This window comes from Oncorhynchus keta, unplaced genomic scaffold (genome assembly GCF_023373465.1).
Source record: "Oncorhynchus keta strain PuntledgeMale-10-30-2019 unplaced genomic scaffold, Oket_V2 Un_contig_24869_pilon_pilon, whole genome shotgun sequence".
Classification (NCBI taxonomy): domain Eukaryota; kingdom Metazoa; phylum Chordata; class Actinopteri; order Salmoniformes; family Salmonidae; genus Oncorhynchus; species Oncorhynchus keta.
This window is the reverse complement of record NW_026284142.1, coordinates 32,501-45,288: the sequence shown is the minus strand read 5'-3', so window position 1 is coordinate 45,288 and position 12,788 is coordinate 32,501. Positions and strand designations below refer to the sequence as shown.

Sequence of the window (12,788 nt, the reverse complement as noted above, 5' to 3'; positions counted from 1 at the left end):
GTCCTCACCTCTCTCCTCTAGTCCTCACCTCTCTCTAGTCCTCACTCTCTCCTCTAGTCCTCACCTCTCTCCTCTAGTCCTCACCTCTCTCCTCTAGACCTCGTCTCTCCATTCTCTTCCAGTCCTCATCTTTCTCCTTGTCCCCATCTCTCTCCATTCTCTCGTCCTCATCTCTCTCCATTTTCTTCTAGTCCTCATCTCTCTCCATTTTCTTCCAGTCCTCATCTCTCTCCTTGTCCCCATCTCTCTCCATTCTCTAGTCCTCATCTCTCTCTCTAGTCCTCATCTCTCTCCTCAATTCCTCACCTCTCTCCTCTAGTCCTCACCTCTCTCCTCACCTCTCTCCTCTAGTCCTCATCTAGTCCTCATCTCTCTCCTCTAGTCCTCATCTATCTCATCTAGTCCTCATCTCTCTCCTCTAGTCCTCATCTGTCTCCTCTAGTCCTCATCTCTCTCCATTCTCCTCTAGTCCCCATCTCTCTCCATTCTCTAGACCTCGTCTCTCTCCATTCTCTTCCAGTCCTCATCTTTCTCCTTGTCCCCATCTCTCTCCATTCTCTCGTCCTCATCTCTCTCCATTCTCTTCCAGTCCTCATCTCTCTCCTTGTCCCCATCTCTCTCCATTCTCTAGTCCTCATCTCTCTCCATTCTCTTCCAGTCCTCATCTCTCTCCTTGTCCCCATCTCTCTCCATTCTTTATTCCTCATCTCTCTCCTCAATACCTCACCTCTCTCCTCTAGTCCATCTCTCTCCTCTAGTCCTCATCTCTCTCCTCTAGTCCTCACCTCTCTCCTCTAGTCCTCACCTCTCTACTCTAGTCCTCACCTCTCTCTAGTCCTCACCTCTCTCCTCTAGTCCTCACCTCTCTCCTCTAGTCCTCACCTCTCTCCTCTAGTCCCCATCTCTCTCCTCTAGTCCTCACCTCTCTCCTCTAGTCCTCACCTCTCTCTAGTCCTCACCTCTCTCCTCTAGTCCTCACCTCTCTCTAGTCCTCACCTCTCTCCTCTAGTCCCCATCTCTCTCCTCTAGTCCTCACCTCTCTCCTCTAGTCCTCACCTCTCTCTAGTCCTCACCTCTCTCCTCTAGTCCTCACCTCTCTCCTCTAGACCTCGTCTCTCCATTCTCTTCCAGTCCTCATCTTTCTCCTTGTCCCCATCTCTCTCCATTCTCTAGTCCTCATCTCTCTCCATTTTCTTCTAGTCCTCATCTCTCTCCATTTTCTTCCAGTCCTCATCTCTCTCCTTGTCCCCATCTCTCTCCATTCTCTAGTCCTCATCTCTCTCTCTAGTCCTCATCTCTCTCCTCAATTCCTCACCTCTCTCCTCTAGTCCTCACCTCTCTCCTCTAGTCCTCATCTATCTCATCTAGTCCTCATCTCTCTCCTCTAGTCCTCATCTCTCTCCTCTAGTCCTCATCTCTCTCCATTCTCCTCTAGTCCCAATCTCTCTCCATTCTCTAGACCTCATCTCTCCATTCTCTTCCAGTCCTCATCTCTCTCCTTGTCCCCATCTCTCTCCATTCTCTAGTCCTCATCTCTCTCCATTCTCTTCCAGTCCTCATCTCTCTCCATTCTCTTCCAGTCCCCATCTCTCTCCTTGTCCCCATCTCTCTCCATTCTTTATTCCTCATCTCTCTCCTCAATACCTCACCTCTCTCCTCAATTCCTCACCTCTCTCCTCTAGTCCCCATCTCTCTCCTCTAGTCCCCATCTCTCTCCTCTAGTCCCCATCTCTCTCCTCTAGTCCTCACCTCTCTCCTCTAGTCCTCACCTCTCTCTAGTCCTCACCTCTCTCTAGTCCTCACCTCTCTCTAGTCCTCATCTCTCTCCTCTAGTCCCCATCTCTCTCCTCTAGTCCTCATCTCTCTCCTCTAGTCCTCACCTCTCTCCTCTAGTACTCACCTCTCTCCTCTAGTACTCACCTCTCTCCTCTAGTCCTCACCTCTCTCCTCTAGTCCTCATCTCTCTCCTCTAGTCCTCATCTCTCTCTTCTAGTCCTCACCTCTCTCTTCTAGTCCTCACCTCTCTCCTCTAGTCCTCATCTCTCTCCTCTAGTCCTCACCTCTCTCCTCTAGTACTCACCTCTCTCCTCTAGTACTCACCTCTCTCCTCTAGTCCTCACCTCTCTCCTCTAGTACTCACCTCTCTCCTCTAGTCCTCACCTCTCTCCTCTAGTACTCACCTCTCTCCTCTAGTCCTCACCTCTCCCCCATCCTCATCTTTTCTCCTTCAAGACAGCAAGTTTTATAATGCCTTCACAGAAATGGCGGTGTCTCTTCCTCCTGGGTGTAGAGAGAGCAGAGAGAGACCGCCGGCATGTTTCAGCAAATAGGCTTGTTGCTAAACAACATATTCATGTCTTTATCATAAAGTTACAAAAGTCCCAGGTTGAACGATTCACGGATTTCCTACTTATTCCTTACAGAGCCTCCGACTGGGACTTCTGGGAAAACCTGGGAATTCAGTGGTCTAAGGCTGTGATTCAGTGGTCTAAAGCAGTGATTCAGTGGTCTAAGGCAGTGATTCAGTGGTCTAAGGCTGTGCCACTAGAAATTCAGTGGTCTAAGGCTGTGATTCAGTGGTCTAAAGCAGTGATTCAGTGGTCTAAGGCTGTGATTCAGTGGTCTAAGGCAGTGATTCAGTGGTCTAAGGCTGTGATTCAGTGGTCTAAGGCAGTGATTCAGTGGTCTAAGGCAGTGATTCAGTGGTCTAACGAAGTGATTCAGTGGTCTAAAGCAGTGATTCAGTGGTCTAAGGCTGTGATTCAGTGGTCTAAAGCAGTGATTCAGTGGTCTAAGGCAGTGATTCAGTGGTCTAAGGCAGTGATTCAGTGGTCTAAGGCAGTGATTCAGTGGTCTAAGGCTGTGATTCAGTGGTCTAAGGCAGTGATTCAGTGGTCTAAGGCAGTGATTCAGTGGTCTAAGGCTGTGATTCAGTGGTCTAAGGCTGTGATTCAGTGGTCTAAGGCTGTGATTCAGTGGTCTAAGGCAGTGATTCAGTGGTCTAAGGCAGTGATTCAGTGGTCTAAGGCTGTGATTCAGTGGTCTAAGGCTGTGATTCAGTGGTCTAAGGCTGTGATTCAGTGGTCTAAGGCTGTGATTCAGTGGTCTAAGGCTGTGATTCAGTGGTCTAAAGCAGTGATTCAGTGGTCTAAAGCAGTGATTCAGTGGTCTAAGGCAGTGATTCAGTGGTCTAAGGCAGTGATTCAGTGGTCTAAGGCAGTGATTCAGTGGTCTAAAGCAGTGATTCAGTGGTCTAAGGCTGTGATTCAGTTGTCTAAGGCTGTGATTCAGTGGTCTAAGGCAGTGATTCAGTGGTCTAAGGCTGTGATTCAGTTGTCTAAGGCTGTGATTCAGTGGTCTAAGGCAGTGATTCAGTGGTCTAAGGCTGTGATTCAGTTGTCTAAGGCTGTGATTCAGTGGTCTAAGGCAGTGATTCAGTGGTCTAAGGCTCTGATTCAGTGGTCTAAGGCAGTGATTCAGTGGTCTAAAGCTGTGATTCAGTGGTCTAAGGCAGTGCTAGCTGTGCCACTAGAGATTCTGAGTTCGAGTCCAGGTTCTGTCGCAGCAGGCCGCGACCGGGAGACCATTGGAGGCGTCTCACAATTGGCCCAGCGTCGTCCGGGTTACGGGAGGGTTTTGACCGGCTGGGATGTCCTTGTCCCATCGCGTTCTAGTGACCCCTGTGGCGGGCCCCGGGCGCAGTGCACGCTGACCAGGTCACCAGGTATAACGGTGTTTCCTCCGATACATTGGTGCGTTTGGCTTCCGGGTTAAGTGGACATTTTGTCAAAGAAGCAGTGCAGTTGGCTTGGTTGGGGTCGTGTTTCGGAGGACGCACGGCTCTCGACCTTCGCCTCTCCCCCCCGAGTCCGTACGGGAGTTACAGCGATGAGACAAGACTGTAACTACCAATTAGAAAACACGAAGAAGGGGGTGAAGAAATGGGTTTTATTTCACCTTTATTTAACCAGGTTTCTTCCTCTTCTTCGTCTAGTTTACCAGATGAACACAGAGATCAGTTTGTTATGTATTTATTTCTGTTCGTACCAACATTCATCGATTTTCAATACTAAGTTTGTCCATTTTTTTCAAAAACATTTTTTTTTTTTTTACAAAGACATAAATATACGATGGAATACAATACAGTATAAACTGTATAAAATACAAAATAAAATGGATATACTTATTTAAAATGATAAAATCACAAAAGAGGCGAAACCAGAAAAATGGGATCTTTTGACAAACGAGGCAAAAAACACCAGCATGAACTTAAAACAGCTGAACACCAATGATATTATTGTTGTCCGTCTCAAAACCGTTCCCCCTCTGTCGTACACTAGTTTATAGTGCACTAGTTTATAGTACACTAGTTTATAGTGCACTAGTTTATAGTGCACTAGTTTATAGTGCACTAGTTTATAGTGCACTACAAGGGGGGAAAAAACGACATCATCGGAGACGCAGCCAATGGCTGTGTCAGAAATGGGCGTCGCCGGAGATGCAGCCAATGGCTGTGTCAGAAATGGGCGTCGCCGGAGACGCAGCCAATGGCTGTGTCAGAAATGGGTGTCGCCGGAGACGCAGCCAATGACTGTGTCAGAAATGGGTCGTCGCCGGAGACGCAGCCAATGGCTGTGTCAGAAATGGGCGTCGCCGGAGATGCAGCCAATGGCTGTGTCAGAAATGGGCGTCGCCGGAGACGCAGCCAATGGCTGTGTCAGAAATGGGTGTCGCCGGAGACGCAGCCAATGACTGTGTCAGAAATGGGTCGTCGCCGGAGACGCAGCCAATGACTGTGTCAGAAATGGGCGTCGCCGGAGACGCAGCCAATGGCTGTGTCAGAAACTACACCCTATTCCCTATATAGTGAACTACTTTTGACCAGAGACCTACAGGGCACTTCATAGGGAATAGGATGGCATTTTGAACGTAGACATTATGTATATTAGGTAAGTACGTACGCAGGTCTGTTTTGTGTCCACATTTTTTTTTTTTTTTGGGGGGACCTGAACAACAAAACAACCAAACTACGGAAAGCTGGAAGGCACATATCTGAGGAAGCATGAGACCTTCAAGATGAAGGGAAGTGTACCCAAGAGCACCCTCATTCCCTTTCGGTGCACTACCGTTTGACCAGAGCCCTTTTGACCACTAACTATTTAGTGCACTAGCGCACGAGTGACCTTTTCCAACACCAAATAGGGACTAGGGTGCCATTTTGGAACGTAACCCGGGGAACAGGAAGAAGAGAGAGACAGTAGAGGGAGGGTCCGAGGCAGTGAAACAGGAAGAAGAGAGAGACAGTAGAGGGAGGGTTCGAGGCAGTGAAACAGGAAGGAGAGAGAGATAGAGACAGTAGAGGAAGGGTTCGAGGCAGTGAAACAGGAAGAAGAGAGACAGTAGAGGGAGGGTCCGAGGCAGTGAAACAGGAAGGAGAGAGAGACAGTAGAGGGAGGGTTCGAGGCAGTGAAACAGGAAGGAGAGAGAGATAGAGACAGTAGAGGAAGGGTTCGAGGCAGTGAAACAGGAAGAAGAGAGACAGTAGAGGGAGGGTCCGAGGCAGTGAAACAGGAAGGAGAGAGAGTTCCGAGGCAGTGAAACAGGAAGGAGAGAGAGAGTATAGGGAGGGTTCGAGGCAGTGAAACAGGAAGGAGAGAGAGAGAGAGAGAGAGAGGAAGGGTTCGAGGCAGTGAAACAGGAAGAGAGAGAGAGAGAGAGAGAGTTCGAGGCAGTGAAACAGGATAGGAGAGAGGTGAGGCAGTGAAACAGGAAGAAGAGAGACAGTAGAGGGAGGGTTCGAGGCAGTGAAACAGGAAGAGAGAGAGAGAGAGCGAGAGAGAGACAGTAGAGGGAGGGTTGAGGCAGTGAAACAGGAAGAAGAGAGACAGTAGAGGGAGGGTTCGAGGCAGTGAAACAGGAAGAAGAGAGAGAGAGAGAGAGAGACAGTAGAGGGAGGGTTCGAGGCAGTGAAACAGGAAGAAGAGAGTAGAGGGAGGGTTCGAGAGTGAAACAGGAAGACAGTAGAGGGAGGGTTCGAGGCAGTGAAACAGGAAGAAGAGAGACAGTAGAGGGAGGGTTTGAGGCAGTGAAACAGGAAGAAGAGAGAGAGACAGTAGAGGGAGGGTTCGAGGCAGTGAAACAGGAAGAAGAGAGAGAGACAGTAGAGGGAGGGTTCGAGGCAGTGAAACAGGAAGTGTTAAGGCCAACTGATCATCTAAAACCAGGATGACCAAACTGTTAAAAGACATACAACCTGACCAATAAAAACAGAGTATTCAATATCAACATGACCAATCGGTAATCTTCTGTTGTCATATTCCAGCCCACTAATATAGATATCTGTCACCAAGGTTAGAGAGAATTATATTAAAACAAGGCTTGTTGACCCCAAGGTTAGAGAATTACATTAAAACAAGGCTTGTTGACCCCAAGGTTAGAGAATTACATTAAAACAAGGCTTGTTGACCCCAAGGTTAGAGAGAATTACATTAAAACAAGGCTTGTTATTGACCCCAAGGTTAGAGAGAATTACATTAAAACAAGGCTTGTTATTGACCCCAAGGTTAGAGAGAATTACATTAAAACAAGGCTTGTTGTTGACCCCAAGGTTAGAGAGAATTACATTAAAACAAGGCTTGTTATTGACCCCAAGGTTAGAGAGAATTACATTAAAACAAGGCTTGTTGACCCCCAAGGTTAGAGAGAATTACATTAAAACAAGGCTTGTTGTTGACCCCAAGGTTAGAGAGAATTACATTAAAACAAGGCTTGTTGACCCCAAGGTTAGAGAGAATTACATTAAAACAAGGCTTGTTATTGACCCCAAGGTTAGAGAGAATTACATTAAAACAAGGCTTGTTGACCCCAAGGTTAGAGAGAATTACATTAAAACAAGGCTTGTTATTGACCCCAAGGTTAGAGAGAATTACATTAAAACAAGGCTTGATATTGACCCCAAGGTTAGAGAGAATTATATTAAAACAAGGCTTGTTATTGACCCCAAGGTTAGAGAGAATTACATTAAAACAAGGCTTGTTGTTGACCCCAAGGTTAGAGAGAATTACATTAAAACAAGGCTTGTTGTTAACCCCAAGGTTAGAGAGAATTACATTAAAACAAGGCTTGTTGACCCCAAGGTTAGAGAGAATTACATTAAAACAAGGCTTGTTGTTGACCCCAAGGTTAGAGAGAATTACATTAAAACAAGGCTTGTTATTGACCCCAAGGTTAGAGAGAATTACATTAAAACAAGGCTTGTTATTGACCCCAAGGTTAGAGAGAATTACATTAAAACAAGGCTTGTTGTTGACCCCAAGGTTAGAGAGAATTACATTAAAACAAGGCTTGTTGTCGTCCTTCATCTTCCTCCATTAGACATTGTAGTTATTATTATTATTATTATTACATATACATGTATGTTACAGGAATATACAGGGTGTTAAAGCTCCTCATGTCTCAATATAAAATCAGTATGTTCAAGCATTCAGGGAGTCAGAGGCTTTGGCTTGCGGACGGGGTTTCATTACCTAAACAGGAACAGGAAATACATCACCATAGAACTAAAGGCCGATAAGACAGAAGAAGAAGAAGAGGTCAAAAAGAAGGTTGACAGTCCAGTGGGCCATTGTCACGAGGATGTACGACTTGGGAGAGCGACCATAGACTTAGACAGACCTCTATGGTGCAGCACATGCTGTCACACAAGACATTGTCGCACAGGTGCAAAGCAGAGCCCTCTAGCTAGCTCTATGGGAGAAACAGACCAGACCAGGCCAGGAGAGGCGAGGCCAGCTCCTCTTAGCTCTATGGGAGAAACAGGCCAGACCAGGCCAGGCCAGGACAGGAGAGGCCAGCTCCTCTTAGCTCTATGGGAGAAACAGGCCAGACCAGGACAGGACAGGACAGGAGAGGCCAGCTCCTCTTAGCTCTATGGGAGAAACAGGCCAGACCAGGCCAGGCCAGGACAGGAGAGGCCAGCTCCTCTTAGCTCTATGGGAGAAACAGGCCAGACCAGGCCAGGACAGGAGAGGACAGCTCCTCTTAGCTCTATGGGAGAAACAGGCCAGACCAGGACAGGAGAGGACAGCTCCTCTTAGCTCTATGGGAGAAACAGGCCAGACCAGGACAGGAGAGGCCAGCTCCTCTTAGCTCTATGGGAGAAACAGGCCAGACCAGGCCAGGACAGGCCAGGCCAGGACAGGAGAGGCCAGCTCCTCTTAGCTCTATGGGAGAAACAGGCCAGACCAGGCCAGGCCAGGACAGGACAGGACAGCTCCTCTTAGCTCTATGGGAGAAACAGGCCAGACCAGGACAGGACAGGACAGGAGAGGCCAGCTCCTCTTAGCTCTATGGGAGAAACAGGCCAGACCAGGCCAGGACAGGAGAGGACAGCTCCTCTTAGCTCTATGGGAGAAACAGGCCAGACCAGGACAGGAGAGGACAGCTCCTCTTAGCTCTATGGGAGAAACAGGCCAGACCAGGACAGGAGAGGCCAGCTCCTCTTAGCTCTATGGGAGAAACAGGCCAGACCAGGCCAGGACAGGCCAGGCCAGGACAGGAGAGGCCAGCTCCTCTTAGCTCTATGGGAGGGACAGGCCAGACCAGGCCAGGACAGGAGAGGCCAGCTCCTCTTAGCTCTATGGGAGAAACAGGCCAGACCAGGCCAGGACAGGAGAGGCCAGCTCCTCTTAGCTCTATGGGAGAAACAGGCCAGACCAGGCCAGGACAGGAGAGGCCAGCTCCTCTTAGCTCTATGGGAGAAACAGGCCAGACCAGGCCAGGACAGGAGAGGCCAGCTCCTCTTAGCTCTATGGGAGGGACAGGCCAGACCAGGCCAGGACAGGAGAGGCCAGCTCCTCTTAGCTCTATGGGAGAAACAGGCCAGACCAGGCCAGGAGAGGAGAGGCCAGCTCCTCTTAGCTCTATGGGAGGGACAGGCCAGACCAGGCCAGGACAGGAGAGGCCAGCTCCTCTTAGCTCTATGGGAGAAACAGGCCAGACCAGGCCAGGACAGGAGAGGCCAGCTCCTCTTAGCTCTATGGGAGGGACAGGCCAGACCAGGAGAGGCCAGCTCCTCTTAGCTCTATGGGAGAAACAGGCCAGACCAGGCCAGGACAGGAGAGGCCAGCTCCTCTTAGCTCTATGGGAGGGACAGGCCAGACCAGGCCAGGACAGGAGAGGCCAGCTCCTCTTAGCTCTATGGGAGAAACAGGCCAGACCAGGCCAGGAGAGGAGAGGCCAGCTCCTCTTAGCTCTATGGGAGGGACAGGACAGCTCCTCTTAGCTCTATGGGAGGGACAGGACAGCTCCTCTTAGCTCTATGGGAGGGACAGGACAGCTCCTCTTAGCTCTATGGGAGGGACAGGCCAGCTCCTCTTAGCTCTATGGGAGGGACAGGACAGCTCCTCTTAGCTCTATGGGAGGGACAGGACAGCTCCTCTTAGCTCTATGGGAGGGACAGGCCAGCTCCTCTTAGCTCTATGGGAGGGACAGGACAGCTCAGAGCCGCCCCACTACATACTAAATGGCAGGACACTGCTCCATCAATCAGTCAGTCAATCTATCATTGATACAGCTCATCTTCTTCTCCTCCTCATGATTGGGGGAGTAACTCAAAGAGTCGTTTAGCTTTCACACGCTCTTCCTCTTCCTGGGACACATCCTGTTTCCATCCCTCCTCCATCTCCCTCAGCCTGCGTTCATTCCATCCTCCACCCTATTCCTCTTCCTCTTCCTGGGACACATCCTGTTTCCATCCCTCCTCCATCTCCCTCAGCCTGCGTTCATTCCATCCTCCACCCTCTTCCTCTTCCTGGGACACATCCTGTTTCCATCCCTCCTCCATCTCCCTCAGCCTGTGTTCATTCCATCCTCCACCCTCTTCCTCTTCCTGGGACACATCCTGTTTCCATCCCTCCTCCATCTCCCTCAGCCTGCGTTCATTCCATCCTCCACCCTCTTCCTCTTCCTGGGACACATCCTGTTTCCATCCCTCCTCCATCTCCCTCAGCCTGTGTTCATTCCATCCTCCACCCTCTTCCTCTTCCTGGGACACATCCTGTTTCCATCCCTCCTCCATCTCCCTCAGCCTGCGTTCATTCCATCCTCCACCCTCTTCCTTTTCCTGGGACACATCCTGTTTCCATCCCTCCTCCATCTCCCTCAGCCTGCGTTCATTCCATCCTCCACCCTCTTCCTTTTCCTGGGACACATCCTGTTTCCATCCCTCCTCCATCTCCCTCAGTCTGCGTTCATTCCATCCTCCACCCTCTTCCTCTTCCTGGGACACATCCTGTTTCCATCCCTCCTCCATCTCCCTCAGCCTGCGTTCATTCCATCCTCCACCCTCTTCCTTTTCCTCTTCCTGGGACACATCCTGTTTCCATCCCTCCTCCATCTCCCTCAGCCTGCGTTCATTCCATCCTCCACCCTATTCCTCTTCCTCTTCCTGGGACACATCCTGTTTCCATCCCTCCTCCATCTCCCTCAGCCTGCGTTCATTCCATCCTCCACCCTATTCCTCTTCCTCTTCCTGGGACACATCCTGTTTCCATCCCTCCTCCATCTCCCTCAGCCTGCGTTCATTCCATCCTCCACCCATCCCCCCCGTCACTCGCTGTCTGTCTCCAGGTCTGAATCGGACCACTGTACCGGGGTCAGTTTGCCGCGTCGCTGTGCGTACTCGATGACGGCCGTGTAGCAGAAGTAATACTGATCCCAGGTCTGTATACTGAAGGCTCTCTGGGTCCTCATCCTCCTCACTGTCTCACACACATCCACCGTCCCAATGTCCTCCAGCCTGGACAGACAGATGTCCAGGGTACAGAACGTACCTGAGGAGGGAAATGAGAGAGAAAGAGACAGAAAGAGAGAGAGAGAAAGAGGGATTAGTGGAGGGAGAGAGGAGAGAGAGAAAGAGAGAGGTTAGTGGAGGGAGAGAGAGAGAATGAGAAGAGAGAGAGAGGAAGAGAAGGAGAAGAGAGGAGAAGGAGAAGGGAGGAGGAGAAGAGAGGAGGAGAAGGAGAAGGGAGGAGGAGAAGAGAGGAGGAGAAGGAGAAGAGAGGAGGAGAAGAGAGGAGGAGAAGGAGAAGGAGAAGAGAGGAGGAGTAGGAGAAGAGAGGAGGAGAAGGAGAAGAGAGGAGGAGGAGGAGAAGAGAGTAGGAGAAGGAGAAGAGAGGAGGAGAAGAGAGGAGGAGAAGGGAGAAGGAGAAGAGAGGAGGAGAAGGAGAAGAGAGGAGGAGAAGGAGAAGAGAGGAGGAGAAGGAGAAGAGAGGAGGAGTAGGAGAAGAGAGGAGGAGAAGGAGAAGAGAGGAGGAGTAGGAGAAGAGAGGAGGAGTAGGAGAAGAGAGGAGGAGAAGAGAGGAGGAGAAGGGAGAAGGAGAAGGGAGGAGGAGAAGAGAGGAGGAGAAGGGAGAAGGAGAAGGGAGGAGGAGAAGGGAGGAGGAGAAGGGAGGAGGAGAAGAGAGGAGGAGAAGGGAGAAGGAGAAGGGAGGAGGAGAAGAGAGGAGGAGAAGAGAGAGACAGAGACAGACAGACAGAGAGACAGAGGGAGAGAGCGAGACAGAGAGAGAGAGACAGAGAGAGACAGAGGGAATACTTGCCATCCATCAGTATCAACGACCCACCTGTGCGTCCGATGCCTGCGCTGCAGTGTACGACCAGCGGTGGCCCACCTGGGGGTCCCACCCACTCAGCTCCCAGACTCCTCAGCGCCGCCTCCTGCCGCTGCTGCACATGCTCACGGAAATCTAACATGGCCAACGCACACTTGGGCACACCGAAGTCTGGCCAGCTGACATACAGGTAGTGGGAGACCTCCCTCCTCTCACCTGTCTGGAGACATGAAGGGATGAGAGAGAGAGAGACACAGAGAGAGAGAGAGAGAGAGACAGAGAGAGAGAGAGAGAGAGAGAGAGAGAGAGAGAGAGAGAGAGAGAGAGAGAGAGAGAGAGAGAGAGAGAGAGAGAGAGAGAGAGAGAGAGAGAGAGAGAGAGAGAGAGACAGAGAGAGAGAGAGAGAGAGAGAGACAGAGAGACAGAGAGAGAGAGAGAGAGAGAGAGAGAGAGAGAGAGAGAGAGAGAGAGACAGAGACAGAGAGAGAGACAGAGAGAGAGACAGAGAGAGAGAAGAGAGAGAGAGAGAGAGAGAGAGACAGAGAGAGAGAGAGAGAGAGAGAGAGAGAGAGAGAGAGAGACAGAGAGAGAGAGAGAGAGAGAGAGAGAGAGAGAGAGAGAGAGAGAGAGAGAGAGACAGAGAGAGAGAGAGAGAGAGAGACAGAGAGAGAGACAGAGAGAGAGAGAGAGAGAGAGACAGAGAGAGAGACAGAGAGAGAGAGAGAGAGAGAGAGAGAGACAGAGAGAGAGAGAGAGACAGAGAGAAAGACAGAGAGAGAGAGAGAGAGAGAGACAGAGAGAGAGAGAGAGAGAGAAAGACAGAGAGACAGAGAGAGAGAGAGAGACAGAGAGAGAGAGAGAGAGAGAGAGAGACAGAGAGAGAGAGAGAGAGAGAGAGAGAGAGAGAGAGAGAGACAGAGAGAGAGAGAGAGAGACAGAGAGAGACAGAGAGACAGAGAGAGAGACAGAGAGAAAGAGAGAGAGACAGAGAGAGAGACAGAGACAGAGACAGGTGGCTGTTGTATAGTTCAAGGTCAGACAGTCTAAAGTCCTGATATAGCTGGATGGATGTGTGTGTGTGTGTGTGTGTGTGTGTGTGTGTGTGTGTGTGTGTGTGTGTGTGTGTACCTGGCTGTTGTATAGTTCCAGGTGAGACAGTCTAAAGTCCTGATATAA

The 12,788-nt window shown here is 50.2% G+C and overlaps 1 protein-coding gene and 1 long non-coding RNA gene across 3 annotated transcripts in view; one reads left to right on the top strand and one right to left on the bottom strand.

Annotated features, from left to right (window-relative positions):
- Nucleotides 1-6,508: 6,508 nt before the first annotated feature.
- LOC127922181 (uncharacterized) lies at nucleotides 6,509-7,057 on the top strand. 2 transcript variants are annotated; one of them, XR_008110633.1, is made up of 3 exons: nucleotides 6,509-6,652; nucleotides 6,696-6,827; nucleotides 7,005-7,057. It is a non-coding gene; the product is annotated as an uncharacterized LOC127922181 (long non-coding RNA). The 2 variants fall into 2 exon arrangements; XR_008110632.1 differs by having other exon boundaries at nucleotides 6,696-6,914.
- A 20-nt stretch (nucleotides 7,058-7,077) lies between these two features.
- Nucleotides 7,078-12,788, bottom strand: part of ptpn9b (protein tyrosine phosphatase non-receptor type 9b) — a 30,184-nt gene continuing 24,473 nt past the window's right edge. Inside the window, exons 10-13 of the mRNA XM_052505864.1 lie at nucleotides 11,625-11,832; nucleotides 10,606-10,832; nucleotides 10,167-10,183; nucleotides 7,078-9,854 (exon numbers count right to left, since the gene is read on the bottom strand). Coding sequence (XP_052361824.1) covers nucleotides 10,609-10,832; nucleotides 11,625-11,832 — 432 coding nt within the window. The 3' untranslated portion in view covers nucleotides 7,078-9,854; nucleotides 10,167-10,183; nucleotides 10,606-10,608. The remainder of the gene's footprint in view (nucleotides 9,855-10,166; nucleotides 10,184-10,605; nucleotides 10,833-11,624; nucleotides 11,833-12,788) is intronic.